General features: G+C 37.5%; 1 protein-coding gene across 2 annotated transcripts in view; it reads right to left on the bottom strand.

The window, feature by feature from the left end:
- SAMSN1 (SAM domain, SH3 domain and nuclear localization signals 1) overlaps positions 1-27,647 on the bottom strand; it is a 248,619-nt gene that overhangs the window by 78,487 nt on the left and 142,485 nt on the right. Inside the window, exons 7-9 of one of the 2 annotated variants that reach the window (XM_035015130.1) lie at positions 23,336-23,415; positions 4,567-4,693; positions 3,076-3,428 (exon numbers count right to left, since the gene is read on the bottom strand). In XM_035015130.1, coding sequence (XP_034871021.1) covers positions 3,076-3,428; positions 4,567-4,693; positions 23,336-23,415 — 560 coding nt within the window. The remainder of the gene's footprint in view (positions 1-3,075; positions 3,429-4,566; positions 4,694-23,335; positions 23,416-27,647) is intronic. The other variant, XM_035015131.1, reaches the window with a different exon arrangement.

Here is a 27,647-nt window from a genome sequence, read left to right as displayed (position 1 = left end):
ACGTCAATTTCAGGCCCTCTGAAAACTCTGCTTTGAGGGTGCCTGGGTGGCTCAGATGGTTAAGCGTCTGCCTTCGGCTCAGGTCATGATCCCAGGGTCCTGGGATTGAGTCCCGCGTCGGGCTCTCTGTTCCTTGGGAGCCTGCTTCTCCCTCTGCCTCTCTCTCTCTCTGTCTCTCATGAATAAATAAATAAAATCTTTAAAAACAAACAAACAAAAAAAACCTCTGCTTTGATAACAGGATCAAAGACACTGGAATCTACTGTTGCTGAAATTTCTCAAGTCAAGGAGAAACTAGTGTCTTTGTGGACTGGTTTCATTTTCCCTGAAATGTGGGGTTTTGGCTCAGCTCCAGCATATCTGCATATGTTGGTAGATTTAAAAAAAAATATGGTCACACTTTTACCCTTTAAAATTGCAAAAATGTCACCTCTGACTACCTGTCATTGATGGTAAGTAACACTCATTTCAGAAGCACAACTTTTCCCTCAACGCCATTTGCCTTCTGTACCTTCTATAGAATGAAAGTTAAAGTATAACCCAAATAATAACCCTGCAATTACTACAGAAAAAAATACCAGCTATGCTAAAATGAAAGTGGGTATTTTTCACTTGGTATTATTATAGAATATATGTGTAGAATATAAAAATAATAATTTGCACTCATCCAACTTCTTTCATTCTGTGTCTCAAATCCCTGAGTGTAAGTGGTCTCATTAAGGTTACCAAACCAATTTAACTCTAGCATGTTCTTGAACTCTCTCTCCAAATCCAGTGAGGTTTTCCTGTCACAAATGCTGAACATTATCATCTGAAATTCTGAGTATTCTGTAGCTATGTTTGACCTTCTGCAGATAAAACTCATTTACTTAATCATTTAGTTATGTACTAAAACAGACAAAACCACCACGAAAAGAAAAACATTACTATGTATATATAATTAAATCTAGACACACATTCACAGACACACATAGACAATAACTGAGTTTATGTGTAATTGGATTAATATAAGAACAGAAGAATGGGGACAAATATTTTATGTAGGTCTATGGAAACAAAATCCATTGGTTTCTCAAGCTCCATTCATTTAGTTAGCAAATGCCACTCAAATATTAATCGAGGACCCATCATATTTTAGGGACTATGGAGGATACAAAGATAAATTACCTATAGCAAATAAACAAATGCTCAACTAATTCCACTGTAAGGTAGAGTACGGTGAGCTCCGTGAAGACAGGGGCAGTGTATGTGCCCCAGTGCCCAATACTGCAAACTGATCCACAGTGACGCCAATATGAGTTTGATAAATATATAATGGAAGAATAATGCCTTTAAATTCTCTAGAATTTCAAAGGAAGGAGTGATTACTTCAATCTGGCATGACCCAGGAAGTCTTTCTAAAGGACAACAAAGTAATCTGAGTCTTAAGGGCTAGGCTAATGGTTAAAGGCGAGGATAACATGCTAGGTGGAGGCCAATACGTAAACACAAAGATGGAGAGGCAGGAAAGTACAAGACAGTCATTAGGAATAAGCAAATCATTCCAGTTTGGCAGTCCAGCACAGGAAATACACAAGGAAGAAGTTGTAGACGATGCTGAACAGTTAGGTTGAGGTCAGATTGCTAAAATCCAGGACTGCCAAGTTAAGGATTCCAGATTTTACTCTTAAAAGAAGCTCTAAATATGTGAATTTAGATTCTTATACACCAGCTTTACTACTTGCCAAGTAGTCATTATTCTTGATCCTGATTCTGAAGCTGTCAAGAGGAGTCTTCAGAAGTAGTTCCTAATTATATTAACCAGCTGCTCTCTAAGAAAGTACTCCAGGAAGAAGGCTGCTAAGTCCAGTGGCCCCAAAAAAGAAGATGAAGCTAAGGAAGTGGCAGAGACGTTCCTAAAAATAATTGATGTTGGACAGTTTTATCAGTTCCAAGTCTGCTGCTAGACACCTGTAATATTTAATGTGGTACTTTGAACACAGATTACTTTAGCTCTAGTCTGCAAAGACCTAACTTAATACACAAGTCTTGAAAGGTGAAAAGGACTCCAAGCCTCTTCAGAGAGCTCTAATGCACCATGAAATGTAGCATCTGTCTAGTGAGAGACGGATTCTTAGAGCAAAATGGTATAGAGTAGGGATCCTAGAAACACAAAGTTGTTCCATTTATTCACTACAAGTACAAATGACCATGAACTGCAGAGAAATGAAGGTACAAAACACATGCCTTAAGTAACCTACAATCAAGGTGAACAAAAATTACTCTTAAGTCCTAGGATATTTGTGTTATTTAGTTTCGGTTTCTCAATTACCTCATGAATTTAATATTACTATTTCCATTTTATAATTGGGAAAAATAAGTTGAAAGGTTTTAATCATTTGCCCAAGCCAAACAAGTAGCAGAGCTTGGATGCAAACCCAATTTTGTGTAACTCCAGAGTCCATACTCTTTCTCTTGCACCATATTGCCTTAGGGCCTAGTTTAGTGTATGGGAAACACAATATATAAGCTAAAAGCAGGATCCTTAGCATAAGACTGTCTAGGTTCTAGATCTTGGCTCCACTTTTTGTTAGCTCTGTGATATTGTACCTGTTGCTAACTTTTTTGTGCCTCATTTTTCTCAATCATAAAATGGGGAAATCAGTATTAGAATAACTTTCCCTACCTTACAGGGTTGTTGTGAGATTTAAATAAAATAATAAAGTACTTAGAAGAATGGCAGGCACATGGAAAACGCTTATTTAAATTAGCTATTATTTGTCAGTGAAACTTCATGACCACCGCAGTGATTTAGACAATTCAATCCACATCTTGATCTGAATGAACATCCAAAGTCTTCCCTCAACTAAAAAAAAAAAAAAAAAAAATCTCTAAAAAATACTGTGCAGTAGTTTATTTGAACACGAGGTATATACACAATAGTAACATGATAGCAAAAGTCACAAGAGCTACATTGGTTTTTGGAAAGACAACTCTAGTTCTAGTAACTTTCCTGATACTGATAAATTTGACTGATTAGCACTTTCGTTAAAACATCCAGATGAGATCATACATTGCTTTGGCTTACAAACTTACCCAAGAGTGTGGGAGATCCGAATCTGTATAAGAAGGCTTAAGTGGTGGGTGGTGAGTGCAGCGAGAACAGTTGTTCCAGGGTCCAATTTGGGCAATTTGGAAATCAGCACATGTCCAGAGAGGGTTTTCTGGAAAAGTCTTCCAGCTGTTCCACATCTGAACTTCACCTTCATTGTGGGATAACATGTCGGCCAAGTTGCAACCAGTTGCAGTGCTGGATCTAGCCAGTGATGCCGAAATAGAATCCAATCCAATCGTCATTTCTTCCTTTCCTTTTGTGCTAACAGTACTAATTTTCTTTTCTTGGGATTTGGCTAATTTTATACAGGAAATCAACGTTTCATCTTCATCTTCTGAATGACAAAGAAAAATAAGTAAGTCTGTCTAATACTTTTGCACATGTAGAAATTATGAATATTGTATTTCCTTTTCTATAGTAGAAATGAGTGAACACCACAGCATAAAACGGGAAGTCATTTAACAAAATAATTTATAACTGCAATTCTTTAAAGAGTGATCTTTTGTATAGTAAATGCTTTGTTTTGTAAAGATAAGTTTACCTAAAATATTTTGAAGCTGTATATAATGATTAAATTCAGTTTGACTACAATGACTGAAAGCCACATGCAAATAGTATACTGAAAGATTCAGAAAAATTACAATTTTAAATTAAAAAAATTCCCCACATCATAGACATGATATGGTATGCTTATATTCTTAATTTTTTTTTTAATTTTTTGAGGTAATGTGTATAGACAGCATCATAAGGAAGTAGATGAAATATTCCTGTTTCATAAGAAAATGAAATCTCAGTGTACATGGGCTGAAATCCTATTGATTCTAATTTTTTTCCTGGTATCAATCTATAAAGACATTTATGCATACAGTATTTGTCACAGTGAAATATTTTTGAAAAGGAAGATCAAGACTGAGAAAACAACAAAAAGAAGGTATATCTTTAATACTACGAAGTTGATTAGTGAGACATATATTTACATGTGGTGAAGGGTCTCATGAAATTTCTGGTAATATATAAAACAGTTACAGAAATTAGAAATATGTATTACCCATAGTAAATTGTACCGTATCATTGAATCTCTTTCAGTTCAAATGTTTAACTGGTGTAAATGAAAGATTATGATCAATAGCATGTAATTGTGAATAAATAAATGAACGTCTAAGTTGCACATCAAAATTGAAAGATACTGCTTTCCATGGCCAAAGAATGGGGATAGTGGACAGTGCTGATCTGACTATCTCTTTCTCCCACTCTATCCCTGAGTCTGGTCTTGAAGGGAAGGAGATATGGGGTATATAAAGGAAAATTCAGGAATAGGTTAAGGATATCTGTTTCACAAATAAATTGGTAATTTAAAAACCCTCAACGTTTAATGATTATTTTACAGCCTTATCAAAATGGCCTTCATTTCATATTCGCTACCCCAGTTCTTTCTCAAAGAACTTTTAGCAGCATTTTGACTGCTGACTTACGGAGATTTATGAATGTAGGTCTCATCTCCTTCAGACTCGGCACCCTGGCTTTCTTGGTCTGGACTTTTTGCTGTAGTCTCTTTAACATCCCCATTGATTCCACTGGGTCACCACTTGATTTTATGGCCTAGCACAAACACAGCTCAAGGTAAAGACAAATTCTTCTTCACAAAAGGCTAAATATAAAATGTGTCGAAATCATAAATGTGGAAAAATTCATAATGTGACCTTAAAACCCATAGCCTGGGACAATTTTAAGCAGTAACTTGAAAGCAGAACATTTTTTGGTCTCAGACGTGTAAAATATATTACAACCGGCCAGTCATACTAAAGCAGGGTGTTTTTTACCTTTTTTTTTTTTAATTTCAACATGCAGCAAAATGGATTGAATCTGGAACCATCTATAAATGAGTCGGTCGTGCTCACTGTGAAATAGTGGAAAGAAACAAGGTCTTTGCAGGGTAACAAAGAAGGAACAAGAGGTTTAAAGTTGCTACTTGCAAGTGTGGGAACAGACTGAAGGCATGCACACACAAAAAAGCAAAAATCAGATTTTCTTCATTTTTCCTTGTGGAAATTTCTGATAAAGCAGCATTTTATTTCTGTTTTCAAATAATACACTTTTCTTTATATAGCCTTTTGCTTTTTAGAAGCTAGACACTGAGCAAAAAAACAAAACAGAAGAGCCATTGCATTCTGTATTATGCTTTAGTTAGTATGTGTCACTGGTTTATTATAGCAAAAAATTTGGATAGAAGAATTAATACTGCTTAATGACTCGAAATTTCTTTGAAAGATACGGAAACGCTTCCCTCTAGTTTAATGTTAGCAAATCTGTATTTATACTGCTTTTACTTATTATATTTAGGATAGCTTTCTCATAACAATTTCAAAATATTTTGGAAATTCATACTTTATGTGCTAAATTTAAAATTGGTAAAGTAGTTGTATTCTGTGCTGTTAACTAGATATGAAGTAATATATAGAGGAATACTTCTTTTTCATCCAGAAATCTCTGGGTGCAGAAATATTCCTCCCTCTGCTTTTGCCTCAATCTTTCCATTGAACAGCTGATAAATGACATCTAAATAGATACTGCAGTTTTCAAAAGGTGAATGACCTGTTTCCTCATTATTGTTTGAATGAGATATATTGCTAATAATGCTTTCCAATCCTTTGAGACGAAATAAGCCCAAAGAAATGTTTGTGAGAAAAAGATCTCTGGCACACAAACATTTCCAATCATTATTTTCAGCACTTATTCTTGGTCTTTAAGAATGACTTTGAGCAACCCATATAAACTTGTTCTGTCTCTGCATAATAGCACCTGAGTAGGAAATGTGACGTTTTGTCAGAGCAAGCCATACCTGTTTGCATTAAATAAATGGGAAAATATTGAAATCATTTTAATCTTTCAGGGAGGCCTGTGATGAGATTTTCTTAGATATGCAAAAATCTTCCCTCTCTTTCCAAAGGTCATGCTCAGCTCAACACAATTTCTATTGCTATTTATTTTTGTATTATTTTCTCCTGTATTCCTTCTCAGTATTTTCTGAGTTACTTGGCTTTACAGGCCCTGTAACTCAAGAAGAGTCATTTTCTAATATTAAGGCCCTTCCAGAAATAATAAGCTGACATTGCACAACCATTGAGCACGATAATTCTCTTTGTTGTACTTCTTTTCATATGGCAACCTCCTCCTATTACAGCCAATGCTTAATTGCTCCACTGAAACCCTGGCATCAAAAATAGCCTTCTCCCTCCCCCTTCTTTGTGAAAATGACATTCACTTGATATGGGGAAAGGTGTTATATACCAGGGTAACTGAATTTCGTATTAATGATTTGCCCCTAAGAGGAATGAAAGCATTTGTATGGTGTCTAAATTCATATAAGTGAGAGCTCATGGCCCAGAGGTGTTAAAACAAATGGACCTCTCATTACTTTGTTCAAACTGTATTATAGTCTTTTCAAAGAACAGTCTCGTTAACTTTTGTATCTCTAATCACTCACAGATCTTTGAGTTAATAGAGATCAATCTATTGCATTTTATTCATTTTTTTTAAAGATTTTATTTATTTATCTGAGACAGAGAGAATGAGAGAGACAGAGAGCACATGAGAGGGGGGAGGGTCAGAGGGAGAAGCAGGCTCCCTGCCGAGCAGGGAGCCCGATGCGGGACTCGATCCAGGGACTCCAGGATCATGACCTGAGCCGAAGGCAGTCGCTTAACCAACTGAGCCACCCAGGCGCCCGTATTTTATTCATTTTTTAATCCCATTATGCCTAGGATAGTACATGGCTTGATAAATGTTTGCTGAATATAAATACACTCTTGAGTTCATACATAGGTTTTATCCACCAAATGGATTATCCATAGTAAATTTTTTACACTAGACTATTTTTTTTTTTTAAGATTTTATTTATTTATTTGAGAGAGAGAGAGGACGAATGGGGAGGAGAGGCAGAGGGAGAGGAAGAAGCAGGCTCCCTACTCAGCAGGGAGTCTGCTGTGGGACTCTATCCCAGGACTCTAGGATCATGGCCTGAGCCAAAGGTAGGCACTTAACTGACTGAGCCACCCAGGCACCCTAGACTGACTACTTTCTAATAGCAAAGTACTTCCAAAAAACCTCTTGCTATTAGGTAGTACATAACTGAGGGATGAAAGTTAGAGTAGATATTATGATGAGATAATAGAATCATTAAGATTATCTATTAAAAAGAAATCCTTTATAATATTTTCAAAATTATAATGTTATTCACTATAGTCCCCTAATCTGTTACCTGTATATTTGTGCTGAATTTGATTAAAACTTATAATAATGTGCCTTTTAATTTCTAGATGTTTTCTAAGAAGACAGACTCATAAATTGAACTCACCATCCAACCAATACATGAACTTCTATTGAGCACCCTACTGTATGCCAGGCACTGTCATACATTCTGAGGATATGGCATTGAACAAGTAAAATGAGACCCCTGCTTTCATACGGTCTACATTCTAGAGGGAAGTGATATACCATAAACATATAAACACATACATAAACAAGAAAATGTGATATCTGCTATGCTAACAGTTAACAGCATGACTGAGTGGATGGGGGAGGATTACTAATTTACACTGGGTGATGGTCGGGGGTGGTTTCACTAAGGATACTGAAGCTGAGCCTGAATTATAAGAAGGAACCGGATGTGAAGATTTGGAGATGGCTTTGAATTCAGTGGATGGTCAGGGAGGTCATTTCCAGAACTAAGACCTGGATAACAGAGAAGGGTCAGCCCAGCAACTAACAGGGGGAAGAGAATTCCTGTGAAGGTAGGGCTTGTGCAAAGGTTCCAAAGCTGAAGGTCCTGGAAGAATTCTTAGCATGCCCAAGGAAGAGAACAGAGGGAAGAGCATTGTAAGATCAGCCAGAGACCTGATGAGGGACCCTCAAGGAGGCTTTTGTAGAACAAGGTGAGGAACATGTATTTGTTCTAATATTCTTCTTCCCTCTTTATTGAATTTTGATCATCTTACTTTTTAAATGGCTTTTCCCAAAAGCATTCAAAATATGTTCTGATCTTATCCATCTTTAATTCACCATATTTCATTTACCACTCTTTCTGCTCCCTTTCCTGGGCATGCTTCTCAGAAAAGTTAACTGTGTATGCTTCCTTTAATTCCTCTAATTTCTCATCCTTTCAACTCCCCTCATGTGCTTGTCAATCAGCTTTTGCCTCTACTATTCCATTTAGATTGTGTTTGTTTTCCAATGAACTATTTTCAGGCTCCATTATTGCTTGATATGCAGCAATACTGACCATGATGATCTGCAGGAAACAATTTATTTTCTTGGCCTCTGTGACACATATTTTCTGGTTTTCCTTTCACCCTTTCCGGCTGTTCTTTCTCTAACTCCTATATTCTGATAACTCCTTTTCTCTCAAAACTAAATGCTTAAATTCCTCTTCCACTCGGTGAATGCCATCTTCATCCACCCTCGTGCACATTCCATAAATCAGATTATCACCTTTGCCACTTACCTCTCCTTTGTTTACTTATATTTATTCCATTACTGAATTTGGTCTATTCCATTATTGAGTTTGGTCTGTCCTCCAAAATGTATCTTGAACCTGTTTCTTTTTCACTATTTCCATTGTTACCACCCTCATTTAATCTTTTCTCATTGAAACTACTGCCAAGTCTCTGTTTTGTGAATCAGTTGATTCACAATATAATGTTAGAGTTCTCTTTGAAAGATGTAAATCTGATGATATTACTATCTTGCTTAAATTACTGCAAAATTGACCAGAGTTCTTTAAATAAAATCCCAAATACTTGACTGGGTCTGTAAGACCTAGGTCTCCAGACTCCCTTCACACTCACAAGGTGAAGACTTTTAGATTCCCAATCTCCAAAGCACTTTGTTTTCTGAGTGTTTTTATGTATGCTGCTCTCTCTGCCTGGAATGCATATTCTCATTCACCTGGACTGGTTAATTTCTACTCACCCCTGCAGCTTCCTCCTAAACGTCATTTTTCAGAGAGATCTTTCCTGACTCCCAAGTCCAAATTAGGTCCCTATTCTTTTACCTTCTTGGCTTTCACCACAATTTCAGATTTATATTTTTGTGTCATCATTGGTTAAATGTCTTCCTTCCCCATAGACTCTAAACTGAAGGAAGGCAGAAACTATAACCTTCCATATAGGTACCATGAAGTATCCTTAGTACCTGTAACATTGTTGATAGTTGGTACTCTGTATGAATTAGTTGAAGTAATGATTCAAAATGAATGAATGAATAAATGGATGAGGACTTGATTTGGTAAAATCTATTTCTTTAAAATATAATGATGTGAAAAACAATTAGGGATTGAGACTGCGAGAAAGAGATAAGAAAATTTTTGTATTTAGTTTAAATTTTTCTCCTATAAAATGGCAATTATATGTGAATATAAATTAAATATTTTTCATATGTATATTTTACTATGTATATACTATATCTTTCATATATAAATGTGCATATCTTTATTTTGCTCACATTCCTTAAATAATGTAAACATTTTGTTAGAAATGTTAAATACCTCACTTTCTGACATTTTGCTTGACTATTAGGATGATAGAATAATTTTTAGAAACTAGCATCAATAAATTATTGAACTGGAATAGTCCTACAACCATATTTTATGAGCTGGGATGGAACTTATTGGACATCTAGTCTACCAGCCTATTTAAAAAATGAGAAAAACCAGAGAAGCTAAGTGGCTTATCCAGAGAAAGATAATTCATTAATAATAGAGCAAGGATGAGAATCAAGTATTCTGACTTTTAATCCAGTGTCCTTTCTCACAAGATTTTTATTTAGAAGCCAGCATAATTACTAATTATCTAGAATTGACAGCCAAATTAAGACCAATCAAATCCAGGGTTTTGATTATTAAATATGTTTCCCCAATAGAGAATAAGTATCAGGAAGACACTCTCCGATTTATAGGTCTATTCTCTTTCATATATATATAAAATATATATATATTTCCTCTTTCATATAGATATATATGAATATATGGAGATATATGAATATATAGATATCTTTTATTTTTCTTATATATTATTTATTCATATACAGATGTAATACATGAAAATATATATATATTAAACACCTCTTTAAACACACACACATATCTTCTTTCCCACATATATTTCACTACAAGGGAATTTAAATTTTTTCCAATAGTATCCCTTCCTTTCACGCAGGAGAAACTTAGGCTTATGGAAACTAAATCCAGATCACCTAACTGTCTGAATTGTGTACCCTTTATCCCACTAATGAAAAGGAAGTTGGAAAGTAACATGATAAACTTCGCATGAAGTAAAATAATTTCCCTTTGTTCTTTTTTTGTTCTTCTGATTTAGAAAACTGTTCCTCTCTCATGACCTCTTGTTTAACAAGTATTCAAATAGAAAAAGTCTGATCAGTTGATGTCTATTTCACATAATTTCTTCAACAGGGGAAATAGAGATCTTTTAAAATTAATATCTTGGTTTATTTTAAAGAAAGCCTGTAATGAACTCCCTGAAATGAAACCTCAGATAGTTTCATGTATTTTGCATTGACAATTTTTCTGAGCTTCCAAGTCTTCTGACTCTTCACTTAATTACTACAGATTTACCAATTTTAGGCTTTAGAAATGATTTCTTTTAAATGCTCACAATACACTATTAAGTGAAAAATCAGTATGTAAATTTGTATAAAAAGTACAAACACCACTTTAAGTGGCTTTCCCCACCTCTTTAAATACCCTGCATTTTCCAAGTTTTTTTTTTTTTAAAGGTTTTTTATTTATTTATTTGACAGAGAGAGACACAGCAAGAGAGGGAACACAAGCAGGGGGAGTGGGAGAGGGAGAAGCAGGCTTCCTGCCGAGCAGGGAGCCCGATGAGGGGCTCGATCCCAGGACCCCCGGAACATGACCTGAGCCGAAGGCAGACACTTAACGACTGAGCCACCCAGGCACCCCCCAAGTTATCTACAATGAACATATTTTACTCCTATAATTAGGAGAAATTCTATAATTTAAAAATATGTTTAGAATACAGGTTTTTATAATCAAATTTATTTCTACCAAGCAGAACGTAAGTACCTAAGTTTTTCCACTGTGAATTTTTCCTAGCCACTTGAAAAAAATACCTAGAGACTGGATAAAAATGAGGAAAGTTATTTTCATGGTAAAACCAAAAATAATTTGCTTTAAATGCTGAGATTATTAAAACCCCAAAGCTGTATATACATTCTCTTCTATATAAAAGGAACTACTCTTTATTTATGACTTAAAACATACTCTAAAAAGATAATCTGTAAGGTCACAATGATCAGTTAACATTTAGTAACTCAATGGACAGTAATAAAACCTAAAGAATTATGAACTAAAATCAATCAATGCAACCTATGAAAACAAACAAGTCTCATTTCAGAGAATTATTTTAATGCTTTCTTGGAACTACAACTAACTAAAAAGACAATTTGAAAATAATACATTTATATTAAATGAATTGATTGAAAAAATAATTGGTTGAAAAGTGCCATGTTGATGTTAGGTATTACATAATTGTAATTATAAAATTTATTATTTTTTAAGTAATAGAAACTAAAATTAAACAAACACTGGACCAATACGTAAATAAGGTTAAGCATAATTTTTTAATTTTTTTTATTATGTTATGTTAATCACCATACATTACATCATTAGTTTTTGATGTAGTGTTCCATGATTCATTGTTTGCGTATAACACCCAGTGCTCCATTCAGTACGTGCCCTCTTTAATACCCATCACCAGGCTAACCCATCACCCCCCCCTCCCCTCTAGAACCCTCAGTTTGTTTTCTCAGAGTCCACAGTCTCTCATGGTTCGTCTCCCCCTCTGATTCCCCCCTTTCATTTTTCCTTTCCTACTATCTTTTTTTTTTTTTTTTAACATATAATGTATTATTTGTTTCAGAGGTACAGGTCTGTGATTCATCAGTCTTACACAATTCACAGCGCTCACCATAGCACATACCCTCCCCAATGTCTCTCACCAATCCACCCCATCCCTCCCACCCCCACGACTCCAGCAACCCTCAGTTTGTTTCCTGAGATTAAGAATTCCTCATATCAGTGAGATCATATGATACATGTCTTTCTCTGATTGACTTATTTCGCTCAGCATAATACCCTCCAGTTCCATCCACATCATTGCATATGGCAAGATTTCATTCCTTTTGATGGCTGCATAATATTCCATTGTGTGTGTGTGTGTGTGTGTGTGTGTGTGTGTGTGTGTGTGTATATATATATATATATATATACACACACACCACATCTTCTTTTATCCATTCATCTGTCGATGGACATCTTGGCTTTTTCCATAGTTTGGCTATTGTGGACATTGCTGCTATAAACATCGGGGTGAATGTACCCCTTTGGATCACTACATTTCTATCTTTGGGGTAAATACCCAGTAGTGCAATTGTTAAGCATGATTTTTAAAAAGGCCATTGAATGAATAGGCAATTGAATGAATTAATGAAATAGAATATATTCTCCTAGAGACTTATAAAATATTTACTTACTCATTCAACACACATTTACTGAGCACCTACTCTGGGGGAGCTACAAAGGAGAATAAGATTTTGTCTGCTTTGTGATACTCATTGCTTAGTATGAATGATTAAATAAAAAAAACCCAACAAACAGTAGTCTGTCCCTGTGTGTGTTCCCTCCATTGAAGGTATGAGATTTTGGGGGCTCCAGAGTTATTTTTACACATCCCAAACTTGGTCTCTAATATGCTCAATAAATATATGTGAATTGAACAGTTGGTTAAAAATACATCTGGAGAGAGATGCCTGGGTGGCTCAGTCTGTTAAGCGTCTGCCTTCAGCTCAGGTCATGATCCCAGGGTCCTGGGATCGAGTCCCGCATCCCTCTGCCTGCCACTCCCCCTGCTTGTGTTCCTGTTCTTGCTGTCTCTCTGTCAAATAAATAAATAAAATCTTTAAAAAAAATTTAAAAAATACATCTGGAGGGGGGCACATGGGTGTCTGCCTTGGGCTCAGGTCATGAACTCAGGGTCCTGGGATCAGTCCCCAGTCCAGCTCCCTGCTCAGCGGGGAGTCTGTTTCTCCCTTTCCCTCTGCCCCTCCCCGCTGTTGCTCTCTCTCGCTCACTCACTCTCTCAAGTAAATAAGTAAATAAATAAAATCTTAAAAAAACATCTGGAGGAAAAGGTTAATACGTGTCATGTGAGAAGTACAAATAAAATGTGATGGTTATTCACAGGAGAGAAGATTGCATAAGGTAATGTGGGGAAGGGAAATGTACTTGCCTAGAGAATTAAGAGGCATTTGAACAGTGTAATTTAGCATGTCTAACAAAGCCCTTTATGTAACAGTCTTATCTCACTATATAAATACAAATCACCTACTCAAGTTCTAATACAGGTTTCTGGCTCCTTCTGCTTCCTCTCAAGTAGATTTTGGTGTTCACAATTCTGGTCTTGGAATATAATGTGCCACATAGGCTCTATTTTCCATGGCACAAGGAAGTTAATGGCCATCTTTCCCCACTTCTGTATGGGAGGAGCCAAGACTGCTCTTTGCTTATTTACCTATATGTTGGGGTCAGTCTTTTAGTGTGGAGACACTGTGAAGTCAGTTGGGAGCTGCCTGGATTATGCAAGTCAGAGATTGCTTCCTGTGTAATATCCTCTGTTCTGAAATTTGGAAGAAGTTTCCAGAACTGTTCATTAGACTATTTCTCTTTTTGGGTACACCCTCTAGCTGACCCAAAAATGTGTACAGTAGGAAATTTAAGTGTCAGCATACAAATTAATTAATTTTTACTAGAGTCCTAGCATACAATGAGCTATGGGTGTAGGAAATTACATGAATACAACCCTTGTACCTAGGAGTTATAGTTTAATCTGCACAATAAAGAAACAAAAAATCACCTGGTTTGATAGAACCAGCCCTGGTCTGCAGACACGGGGCTGCTTTACTGTGATGCTCTGCTTTGTGACTAGCCATGTGAACTTGAGCGAGCCACTTTGCCTCTCTGTACTTCAATCACAGGAATTCACTGTTCCTCTAACAAGTTTAGGGACATTAAAGTAGATAAGTATCTCCTTTTGTTACTTTACATCCAACTCTTGGACTTCAGAAGAATATCAAGGAAAAAATGAGAATGAGCTACTATTGATCACATATTATTAGAGCTTCAACAAGTTTTTGTATTCATCTAGTCCACTACCTTACTTTCAAAAGAAGGAAACTGAGGCACAGAAATGTGAATTTAGTAGCCCAAGAGCATAGTGGTAGCTCCGGGTCTCTTGATCTGGTTCTCTTGATTCTGTCTCTAATTAAGTTATTTCTTAGTCCTCCAAAATGCCTAGCTTTATTTTCATCTGGGAAGTCCTCTTTGTATTCATCAAGATTCAGTTGTTGTTTTTTTTTCCCTTCCTACAGCTCTTTGATATTTAACTAGTTATTTTTTAGAAGGCATGGTACTACCAAGGGCAGAGTACAGTAGTTTTCAGGAAATAGAAGTAATATTTAAATAGTACCTTTTCATCACCTCTTCCTACCTAGAATAGCTATCATCCCTTAGGCAAAAAACTACTGTTGAGAAGAAAACTATTAAATTTAGATGTTAACATGTTAATTATCGTTGGGAAGAGAGTGCTGTGAATGGAGATACCTTGAATCGATCATATTCATACCTACATAAAGAAACAAGATTTACTGAAGATAGTTATTTGCCACAGAATTTGCAAGTTTATATTACATTTTAGGAAATAATAATCAAATAAATCTGTATAATTTGGCTAGCAGTGGTCCCAAAAGCAAGTCTGGAAAAATAATTGTAAAGAGGGCTTACAGTTGATTCAGGTCTGTAACACTTCAAGATGTGCTGATGTCCATGAGGGTCCTGCAAATTTTCCATACCTTATAAAACATATATTTTCCCTGAATTTCTCTTTAGCAATGGCCCAACAAGGAAAGGAAGGTGGTTAAGGTGATCTGAGGATTTTAATATTGTAAGAGAAAGTTGGCATACAGAGATAAACTTTTTAACACTATAAAATTTTCCTTAATCTCAGGAGAAATTGCTAAATTTGGGAGAACATTTTTACATAAAAACTCATTCTTTAGAGGTACTGCTTTAGGCTTAAGTCAGTAAGCTTCTCGATAAGGACGAGTCTTTTATGTTCTCTAAAAACACTTCTATGTGGCAAACTATAGAAAATTATGCTTACTGTACTATAATTATTGGGAAATTATTGGGAAACAGAAAAACCAGTTAAATAGTATTATTTGGAGAGAAGTTTCCTACCATTCCATGGGCAGTAGTCTTTGACAGTTAGATGGACTCCAGTATGAAAAGCTACTCTCTTTAGCATTAGAAAAAGAAAAGGACAAGATTGATGTTAACATTCCTTAAAAAAAAAAAGTAAAACCAAACAGGTGCCAAAATAATGGAGAAAGGATCCATTTTCTCAATTTTAATAATCATCAAGTTAACAAGGTACATTGAGTACCATTTCATAAAATACATATAAAGATGAATATCTGTGTGCAGGTATGTATATATAGTATGTATACATATTATATATATAGTGGATTTGCTCCCCATCGTTCACTAACTTCAGTCCCAACACATGATCCAAAACTCAGAAGAAGTTTGGTAGAAAGAGTTAGGATCAAGAAAATGGTTTATGGGGCGCCTGGGTGGCTCAGTTGGTTAAGCGTCTGCCTTCGGCTCAGGTCATGATCCCGGGGTCCTGGGATCGAGTCCCACATCGGGCTCCCTGCTCGGCGGGAAGCCTGCTTCTCTCTTCCCCACTCCCCCTGCTTATGTTCCCTCTCTCGCTGTGTCTCTCTCTGTCAAATAAATAAATAAAATCTTAAAAAAAAAAAAATGGTTTATGAAGCAGTCTATACCTTACTCCCTTTCTGCCCTTCACTATTAGGTATATAATAGGCATCGTTTTTGAAACTCTGATCAGAGTTTAAACTCAAACCAAATACACATTTGGAGTTAGGTAATATCTGGAATAATAGCACAAGATATTTTTTATCATGTGTAGTACTTGTCAATGTAAGCTCCTCACTGTTGACATCTACTTGAAAAATCCATGTACCTGGTATTAAGCAAAGGGCCTTGGATGGAGTTTACAATGGAATAGAAGGAAATTTCAAATTTTATTCTGAGAGTGAGGCCTACAATGGGATTGCAAGGAGTTTAGGGAGAGGACACAATGATCACTGAACATCTTCTGGGGGTAATATGCATATGCTGTTTCGTTTAATATTTATAACAATCATAAGAAATTTTTCTCATCACCATTTTACACATTTTACACATAAGGAAACTGAGACACAGAATTTAAACAAGTTCAAAGTCTAAAGTTATCACCCATCTAAAGGTGAAGCAAGTTTGGACTATAAAGTCCAAAGCTAAGGAAAAGTCCCACAAATTCTAGCCAAGGACCAAAAGACAAGAAGTAGAAATCAACAGAATAGCTGAAGTGACTGAAGCTAGTACTGAGTGACTGGATTTTATTTTGCCATTGGGTTTAGCATGTGGATTTGTAAAGGATTAGGCCCACATTTTCAGGTTTGTGTTACATTTTAAAGATGTCAACTAGTACTTGGTGCTTGGCACAGTATAAGTTACCAGAATGTTTTTTCAAGCCATTTTTTGAATTTTATAATTATTTTAAAAATGAGAATAATGCTAAGGAATACCCAGATAATTCCTTTCAACCTTTTAGAATGATCAAGATGGGATAATACCCATATATATATATAAGTAAGAACTTGGCTAAGGAATAGAGTTCCTTCATAAAATTCATTTGTTAAAACCAGGCAATTCTTTTTCTGTGTATAAACAAAGTTGAAATGGGGACAGCTTAACCTCTTTCCTTGTTTTAAAAGGGGGTGGAGAGATAGATGGATAGATAGATAAATAGATAGATAGATAGATAGATAGATAGATAGATAGATAGATAGATGATAGAGCGAACATGACTTTGGATACTAAAATAGGAAAATCTATTCTGATTTTAATTTCATTTCACCAGAGACCAAGATATGGGTTTCATACTAACACGCAATGTTCCTTTAACACCAACTAAAACCACTCTGTAAAATCTTCTATTAAAAAAAGAGATTATATCTTTCTTCTAGCTAACAAATAGAGCTCTACATTCTTTCTATCTGCAAATGAGTTAAAATATTGCTCTTGGGATATAGGAAAACTCCTCCATCTACAATGTCGTAATATTATTAGGTAGCTTTGGTAGTTTCAAAATATGTTCATAAATTGTTTTTACTGCTCTCTTCAAAAGGTGGGTTATAATGCCCCTCTCCTTAGTATGAGCTGGATTTAATAACTCGTCCATAACAAATAGAATAAGGTAGAAGTGATGGCATATGACTTCTGAGACTAAGTCTTAAAAGGCATCATGGTTTCCTTCTTACTCTGTGCCTTGGATCACTCGTTCTGGGGGAGGCCAAATGCCACACTCTGATATACTCCAGCAGCCACACGGAAAGGCCAACAAGATGAGGTACTGATTCCTCCAAACGGCCTCCAGCAAGAAGCAGAAACCCCTGCCTAGAGTAGGGAGAGGGAGTTTGAAGACTGATAACTAATACGGTAGCAAAGTTTTATAATGGATAAGAAAGTACTTGAGAATAAGAATGATGCACAACATAATTTGTTCATTTTTATATTACATCATACACAAAAGTTAAACAACCTGTCACTTTGGCCTGTTTTTTTTCCTGCCTTACAGTTTGTTCACACCTTTGACTAGAACCACCCCAAATTTGTCTGATGAAACCTAATGAGGGACCCGCCTCTCCCAGTTCATAGCATAACCTTATTTTCCCAGTCACCTCGTGTCAAGCCACCTCAGTTAAGCTCACCAAAAAGCAGTCCCACTTTGATCCAATCTACACATTTTTTTCCAACAATGGTGTGCTGTATTGGATACAGTTTTTTTTTAAGATTTTTTTATTTGACAGAGACACAGCAAGAGAGGGAACACAAGCAGGGGGAGTGGGAGAGGGAGAAGTAGGCTTTCCGCGGAGCAGGGAGCCCGATGTGGGGCTCCATCCCAGGACCCTGGGATCATGACCTGAGCCGAAGGCAGACGCTTAATGACTGAGCCACCTAGGTGCCCCTGTATTGGATACAGTTTTAAGTCTCTATGTTGCCAATGGGCTGTATTTAGCCAAGAGGTGTTTTTTTTGTTTTTTTTCGTTGTTGTTATTAATCCGATTTTCTCTCAAGGACTAAATGACTAACTCTCAGCTCTAGATGCTGATTACCCTGGAGGAGGCTGGTCTAGATTGCACAGTCAGGGCTGAGTTGAGACACGCTCTAACTGTGCGCAAGGTTTGGTTGAATATCGTACAGCAATTAGGGCTTGGCACTAGCAGAAGTGGCAGTTATACAAATAAAGTGTATCCATGAGGAATACGTTCAGCTTTGAGGAACAGAAAACCCAACCATAGTGGCTTAAACAAGTGTGGGGCTTATGATTCCTCACAACAAGGAGTCTGAATATAGGCAGTCCAGCGCTGATGCAGTAACCCAAGAGTGTCCCCGAGGAATCAGGCTCTGTGCTTTTGCCTGCTCCACCATTCTTTTTTTTTTTTTTTTTTAAGATTTTATTTATTTATTTGACAGAGAGACACAGTGAGAGAGGGAACACAAGCAGGGGGAGTGGAAGAGAGAGAAGCAGGCTTCCCGCCGAGCAGGGAGCCCGATGCGGGGCTCAATCAAGGACCCTGGGATCATGCCCTGAGCCGAAGGCAGACGCTTAACGACTGAGCCACCCAGGCGCCCCAACCATTCTTTTTTTTTTTTTTTTAATATTTTATTTATTTATCTGACAGAGTGAGAGAGAGAGCATAAGCAGGGGAAGCGGCAGGCAAAGGGAGAAGCAGGCTCCCTACTGAGCAGGGAGCCTGATGTGGGGCTTGATCCCAGGACTCCAGGATCATGACCTAAGCTGAAAGCAGACACTTAACTGACTGGTCCCCCCCCGGGCACTCCCCTGGTCCACTATTCTTAACATGTGCCTTTTGCCCTTTGGTGAAAGGACAGCTGCAAACTCAGCAGATACCATGTCCCAGCTTCCAGCAAGAAAAGAGCAAAGGACAAAACTTTCTCCTCAGGAGGATTTGCTTCCCCCTCCTCCCACCCCCACCCCCCCGAATAGAAAACCCTTCCCAGGCATTTCTCACTACAATTCCCTGGTCAGAACTGGATCTCATGACCACCCTAACTAAAGGGGAGGCTGAGAATTCAAATACGTAAGCTTTGCAGTCTCCAAAGGAAAGGACATCAAAGGAGAAATTGGATGAAATGGGTGCGAAGTGATCTAACCCTTAGAAGAGAACCTAACCCACATTTACATACACACACATATTTTTAAAAATTAATTCACGCAGCAACACTTTTTCCACTGAAGCAGCTTAGGGAGAAAATGTTTTGGTGCAGTCCTGGGTGGGGGTGCTTGACGGGGCTTAATATCACCAGCACTGAAAGTAATAAATGTTATCCCTCTTTTCTATCATGAATATGAATGACGCTCTGAAGGCTGAAAGCAACCTAGGAATTTACGTGAGAAATGAGGCATGAAACATTTTTTGAAAATATATTAGTCCAAAGTCTATATTACTGCATATTTTATACCCTTTTCAATATGCTACAAAAGGTCTGAGCCATCAACTGAATGCTGCCAGAAAAGAACAAATAAGACCAAGGATACAAAAATAAATGCTGGGAGTCAAATGGTCGGTATAATGATCACAGTACCGGGCAGATAGCTTTGCTTCAAACTCTCCCCATCGACACTTGTCCTGCAAGGTGGGTTCTCCAGCAAGTTTATCCCAGGCCAAGCAGTCAGAAATATTCATGGAACTAAATCGGTATTGGAGAGAGAATTCCATAAACGCTTCCCGCCCCCACCTCCTGCCCCTTGGTTCCTTGTACTTTCTTCTATGCCTGAAATCTGTCCTCTTATTTTCAGAACATGAAGGAAACATGTCTAGTTGAGGGGTTCCTGATTGGGAATTCAGTTAATGTTTAAATTTTGTATTATGAGTGTTTTTATTGTCCAAAGTATATTTTTGCAGGCATAGTCCTGTGATAATTACTATGAATATATTTTACGTCCGATGAACTTTATCCCATGTTAATGATATTCAGTAAAATGGCCAGCCATATGAAAATGTGTGCCCTGTTAAGATACTATTCATTATTTTAATCCTTTCTACTTTTACATGATTTTAAAAAGTTCTACAATGAATATGTATCATTCTCACAATAGGAAACAAAAACCAGCTTCGGTTTTTCCATGAGGCTATTGTCTTCCCAGACCAGACATGAGCCAAGTTTGGGCTTGTAAAGTGAAATTTCATGAGGCATCATGTCTGTAGTCGAGTGCCCATCAATCAGCTGTCTGGATGCCATAGAGTCTCTTGGTTCATGTACTTAGCATCATCATTTCACTCATAAAAATACCTATTCCTAGCCCCAGACATGGTGATTCAGTTGGACAGGGGTGAGGCTCAGAAGTCTGCACTTTTAACAAGTACCTGCATTCTTTTTTTTTTTTTTTTTGAGAGAGATTGAGAGCACGCATGGGCGAGGTGGGGGCAGAGGGAGAGAATCCTCAGCAGACTCCACCCCCAGCAAGGAGCCCCATGCAGGGCTCGATCTCATGACCCTGAGGTCATGACCTAAGCCCAAGTCAAGAGTCGGGTGCCCCCAAGTCCCCTTATTCTGATACAGACAGTCCCCAGGCCACAGTGGAGAAACACTGCTCTGAGAAGTCATTTGCTCACTTGATGAGAGGCCAATCTATGCCAAGGTCCATTCTTACAGCCCCCACTGATAAGCCAGTCTGCCCCCTCACACCAGAGCACGGTGCCCTCTCTGCCCTACCTTTCAAAGAGTAAACTCTTTTTACTTTTTCTCAGTCACAAGGAGTTAACAGGTTAATAGTTTGCATAACACTTAATAATACTTCACTAAAGTATTCTGTCATACAGGAAAAGTGTTTTTTTAATATATTTTTAAAGATTTTGTTTATTTATTTAAGAGAGAGCAAAAGCAAGAGAGAGCACAGAGGGAGAGAGAGAAGCAGACTTGCCGTTGAAAGGAGAGCCTGATGAGGGGCTCGATCCCAGGACCCTGAGATCATGACCTGAGCTGAAGGCAGATGCTTAACTGACTGAGCCACCCAGGCGCCCCAGAGTGTTTCTTAATTAGTTAAATTCAACTGTATGCCCACCATGAATAAGAAGAGAGATATTAGGGGTGCCTGGGTGGCTTAAGTGGCTCACTTGTTAAGCGTCTGCCTTCGGCTCAGGTCAAGGTCCCAGGGTCCTGGGATTGAGCTCCGCATTGGGCTCCCTGCTCCGCGGGAGGCCTGTTTCTCCCTCTCCCACTCCCCCTGCTTGTGTTCCCTCTCTTGCTGTGTCTCTCTCTGTCAAATAAATAAATAAAATCTTAAAAAAAAAAGAGAGAGATATTAAAGATAGATGAGACCAACCTCTACTCCCAAATGAAGATTTCTAGATTAGATATCTCCTGCTTTCTGTCACTGCTTATGAATTCCCTCAACTGATCTTTAGTGATAAACTACACAGTACAAGTGAGCGGTTACTATTCTAGAAGGATCATTTCTTAGCCAATGAAAATGCCAGAAGGATTGGGGTAGCAAAGATTTACCTTTAACCCTCCTACAAAGTTTTTACATCATTTTCTTCATTCTCAGAGATGGTTCTATTTTTTTACTAAAAACCTAAAGAAGGACTTCTCTTGGCACCACACATGTCTGGGGAGCTCTCACTGTAAATCGGTCTTCATTTACTTCCTGGCCATCAGACACTGTTTACTTAGATACTATATCTAAGGTTTCATCTAAATTTAGGAGAATGAGACTGCAGATTTCAGAAATAATCTGCCAGCCGTGCTTGTGAAAGTGTCGTAAAGCCCTTGCAAAGAGTAAAAGGAGGAGGAAAGGGAAGGAGGAGAGAAAAGAGGAGCCTCAGGGAGGACCACAATTAAATCTTTTTAAGCATCTCCTAAATGCCAGCCATGCAGCAAAATGCTTTAAAATAGAGTACCTCTTTCAATCCTCCTGACAGTCAGGAAAGAAAGGTTCTTTATAGACTGACTTTACAGATCATGAAAACTGAGGCAGAGAGAGATTAGTAAATTGCCCCAAATCACAGAATTACTAAGGGCCAAACTAGGATTCAGAGCTCTGTTTCCAGAACTCTTCACCATGCACTGCAGGAGATTTCGCCGGTTGAAGGCACTCAGGCAATGTGGTGCAGCCCCCTCGGGAGCTCACTACTATTACTCTGGCAGCATCCAAACCGCCAGGAGAAACCGTGGCTGATCACAAGTTACAGTCCACTGTCCAATCCATCGGAAGGCCTCTGACAGCCTCAGAAATCAGGCTGGATTTAGGAATGTGAGCTTCCTTTCCTCACCAAATCAGCCCCTCACAATTCAGATGCTGTATCCTGTCTTCCAATTGATCAGTCTACCACATCGAGGAAGGCCAGTTCTAAATTTCCTAATAAAACTATCAGAATGATGAAAGAGAAGATGATGGGCTGTCAGAAAAATATCAAAAATCAGTATGATGCTTGAGTTGGCCCGACTGGCTCATATACTGTTTTTCATTACAAGGTGAATAGCAACTATTTGGCTGTTAATTAATGTTATGTTATTATTATGAGGGAGGCCCAAGGTTCAGACATTCTTAATTGCCTGAACTCCTGGGCTAATTAATGCAATTTATAAGGGATATGTCAGGAATAACAGTATATGTTTTTATATCAAACGTAAAAACATGAGGGATGTGCCCCTCACTGAAGGTTGCCAGATAGTTCTAAGCACTTAACATAGGTCTTGTCAGAGAAAATCCCAGTACATTAATTTAACAGGCTCAGAGTTACTTATCAAAAGGCTGTAAGGCATAATGTTTTGCATAATCAAAATGGTTTATTAACTCAAGTCATCATTTGATTTTTTCATTTATATTCCAATTCACAGAGATACAAGCATATCAATTACAAAAACAACCTGTAATACCTAAATACAAAATAGCTACAAGGCTAAGTATTGTACACTGCGTCTAGAATATTACAGAGCTCAATAACAAGATGATTTTCACAAAACACACGCCAAGTGTTGATTATTCACATTACCTGACAGGAAATGCCTGGTGGTTTTTTTCCTTGAAAAGTATGTATGTTATTACTCAAAAAAAAATCATCTTCATTTAGATCTATGAAAAGAGATAAATGTTATATGTAGATTATCAGAAATTACAGGATTTAAGAAGTTTAAGTGCAATTTAATACTCATTATACTTTTCATTAATCTATTAAGGTACTATATTGCCCAGATCATAAATCTTTTTCTTAAAGATATGTTATTCTCACAAGAAACACATCAAAATAAAATACAAATTTAACAAAGTAAAAATGAAGAATGCCACTGGCCACCTGAGTATCTGAGCAAGCCACAGAACCTCTCTGGGACTCAGTTTCCCTGTCAGTAATAAAAGAGTAGCATACAACCTACTAAAGCCCTGTCTAACTCCAAAATGCTATGATTCCACGAAGTTATTACCTCACCTGATTCTGTTAAACTAGGCTTTCCACCCCTGGCATTTTGAGTTTCATTAGCTTATAGATGTCTTCTCAACATGGATTATTTTGTTGAAATTGTTCCATGCACACTTTAGTAAAGGGCTTGCAATGTGGCATCCATTTGCTTGCAGCTACATGAAACCTTTCAAAAAGTAGTAGCATTTCCCTATCAGGCACTGGAAAAGGGGCCTCCCTTTATTTAAATCTGAAATGCACCTGTGCTAAAAGAGGACAGAACTTTAGGGTTCCCTTAATCCAAGCCCCTTAGTACCCGAAGAGGATACTGCGACCGCAGAAATCACTCCCTTCACCTTCATGCTTTACTTGCAATCACTGCTTCTGTTTCCTGCTATTCCTCATTCTCGGATTCCACGGGGGGGGGGGGGGGGTCGAGGGAGTAGGCAAGGCCTACCCTCCACGCACAGTAAAAAACGGAGGCAGGTTCTCCTCCAAAGCCCCATCTTAGCAATAATGAAAAGATAGTTTAAATTCACAGCTCAGTCTCAGAGTTATGTATATAGTTAACAGTATTTAAAATCAGAATAACTACACAAGATTCCAGAAAATACTTAAATGTTATTATAAGCTGGTTTTGTGATATGACTCTTTGAAACCAGATCTTCCATTACAGCATCAGGATGCAAGAAGCGGTTTGGGCAACGTTTTTCTTTTCCTTTTTTTTTTTTTAAGTCTTTGTATTTAGAAAAAAAAATTTCTGTCTTCTCTTCCTTCATTTCTTTTCATCTCTTCCCTTTAGATTCCTTTAACATGAATTTTTGGAGAAACTCCCTCTATAGTTATCCTTCTGGATAGAGGAAAAGAACAATAGAGTGGTCACCTGTATTCTCGAATCTGGAAGCAGCTGAGGCATACGCACAACACACTTACATCACTTAAATAGCGACGCAAAGTAGTAAAATGAGTGATTCAGATGCTGCTCTGGGGAGAGATCATTATGAGTCAGGCTACTCCTGGAAGAGGTAGGACCCCAATGGTAGCTTGAAGAGTGGGTGTAGTTTGGAAAGGCAGAAGAAAAGGAAAAATTACAACTATAGCAGCAGTGTGACGACCACTAGCCTCTGGTGTGGAATAAGTGGAACGCACTTAAGTATAGAGACTGAAATTGGTCAAGTGACAGGCAATTCTGAATATAGCATAGGAGGAGATAGGGCTGGAAGGGTAGATAAAGTGAAATTTTAAAGAACCTTGAGTGCTAGGTGGAGGAATTTGGACATAACCTGCTAGACCGATGTTGCAAATATAAATATATCTGCAGAAGTCAAATAAGGAACTTAACTAAATGAGGTGAATTTTGTCAGGGAGATAATGAAAGATCTGTAGTGAGCTGAAGGGTCACCACTGCTAAAGGGCGGCCATTGCTCTCTGCTTTCCCAACCAAAATCACTTCAGACTTTGAACCCAGGATTGTCGGTTTCCCTCATGTTTTTCAAGAGAGAATAAATATGGGCGCCTGGGTGGCTCAGTTGGTTAAGTGACTGCCTTCAGCTCAGGTCATGATCCTGGAGTCCCGGGATCAAGTCCCACGTCGGGCTCCCTGCTCGGCAGGGAGTCTGCTTCTCCCTCTGACCCTCCTCCCTCTCATGCTCTCTGTCTCTCATTCTCTCTCTCTCAAATAAATAAATAAAATCTTAAAAAAAAAAAAAAGAGAGAATAAATATATGGATCTTGATGTAAAATTTCCTGATTTTTAAAATATAGTATGGTTTAAAGAAGCTTTTTTCATAATAAATTCAGTTACAGAGTTACCAGTATGTGGCCTCTGCTGTAGAAAAAGGAGGACCTTCAAGGGTCTTGGACTAAGGAAGAAGCATTAGAAAAATGGTATTTTATAAGGATTAGCTGTTTGTTTTGTGGTCTTATACATTTTTATTTATTTGCAATCTCCCAAATATTGCCTTATAAGAGAATATTTATAAAAACAGAAGCAATCTGGTCCTAAGTAGCAACAAAGTTGCAATAGTTGAATTAGGCAATATGCAGTTGTACTATCCATAGATGGCCACAGAAATCTCTCTCACATCACATGTTCTGCAATGTGAATTTGGCACACCTCCCTCAAGAATTAGAGTTCAATTCTCCTCTTATTGAACTGAGCTGATCTTAGTAACTCACTTGTCACAGGACAATGCAGTGGAAATGATGCTTTGTGACCCCCCAAAACTAGGTCAGAAGAAGCCTTGCAGCTTCTGCCTTGTTCATTTGAGATGCTACCTTTCCAGACACTTCCTCCCAGGATGTGTGAAGCTCCCTCTCATATCTCCTTCCCTCTTGCAACCCAGTCCTTGCTGGGTTGGGGGGGGGCGGGTGGCGGCTTAAGTCACTTGGAGAGGCTACATATTGGAAGTCTCCACCAAGCCCAGCCTGCAAGTTATCCCAGAACAGGTGCCAAATATATAAGTGGAATGGTCTCTCTAGATGATTCAAGCCACCAAATATTTAAGTCCTCTCCAGTCCTTCAAGTCCTCCCAGAAGAAGCCTCAGATACCATGAAGCACTGCCTTGAATGAATTCCACAAAATCCATGAGCCTAATAAAATGTTTGATGCCGTTAAAATTTGGGGTGGTTTGTTTGCAGCAACAAGATTATCAGAACATGCACAAACTATAAACTACGTGAGTCACAAACAACAGTGTACGTAGGAATGCACCATTCAACATAAACATTCAGACTCCAACTGCCCCTCAAACGCAGATGTGGGGAAGAAATGAGATCAGGTAAAAAAGCAATTATTTCTAATCAGGTTTTAGGTGATTCTAATGAAGATACTCCTGACCATACTCAGGTAACTATAATCCTAGGAAGAACTCCCCTAAAGAACTGAAGAGAGACTCATTTGTCCAAAACACTAGGATGCTGAGTGTTCTCATCACTCGATTCAGAAAGCCCTCCTTGGAAGCAAGAGGCCTGCTCACAGGAGCCTTTGCTCAGGGAGTTTAGTCCCACATGATAAGCAGGTGTTCAGGTGTGCAATAGGGCTTCTCTCTGTCACTCCTCACGTGAGCCAGTCTAACCAGAGTTAAATTACATGGTCTTGGGAAACAATTTTTAAATTAGATGGTGGTCCCTGAAAATTAAACAAAATAGTAAATACATTTGTGACTTTATATATTTGCCATCCTGAAAGTGAGGGTATCAAGCCAAAAAAGAAAGAGAATTAATAAGGTCTGCCTGAATATTTATATGCTTACTCTGAAGAGGCTGGCCAAGTAATAATATTGACTAGAATTCAGGAAAGAAGGTTTCAAACCAATGGCAATTCAAATGTGAAACTGGAAGGCCCTAATAACATCCCTCCTATAATAGGATTTTTGATAATGAATCTCATCAAAATCATATGTAAGGAGTATTTATTTTTAAAATAATTTGAAAGCAGTGTGGGTGAAATTAATATTCCCTTCAGTGCTAACCATGTTTCTTGTTCTAACAGGCCAATTATTATTATTATTATTATTTTTATTTTTTTTGCCTATTTTCTGTTTTATGGAATAGTCTGTCATAGTCACACTGTTTGAAAAATCTCTAAATATGTTTTGTTTCCTTTTTACTATTTTTAAAAAAAATTTGCTTTGCTTTTATTCTTTGTACTTTATGACATAAAATATAAAAACCTTGTTCGTGATACTACCTTTACTTAAATCAAAACTTGATCTTAGGTAAACTCCAATTCACAGATTTTAAAGTTTGTTCTTTTCCGGCTTAATTTAGTTTCTTCATAAAATTAAGGCCAAAATCAATTTTAAAATTTTAAATAAATTTAAATAAATTTTAAATAAATTTAAAAAAATTTAAGTAAATTTATTTACTCTAATGAATATTATGAATATTCTGCCTGTTTATGATGCT

Source organism: Mirounga leonina, unplaced genomic scaffold (assembly GCF_011800145.1).
Source record: "Mirounga leonina isolate KUSES-001 unplaced genomic scaffold, KU_Mleo_1.0 Mir_169, whole genome shotgun sequence".
In the NCBI taxonomy this organism is placed as follows: domain Eukaryota; kingdom Metazoa; phylum Chordata; class Mammalia; order Carnivora; family Phocidae; genus Mirounga; species Mirounga leonina.
The sequence above is the reverse complement of the archived record's forward strand: the minus strand, read 5'-3'. Positions and strand labels throughout refer to the sequence as shown.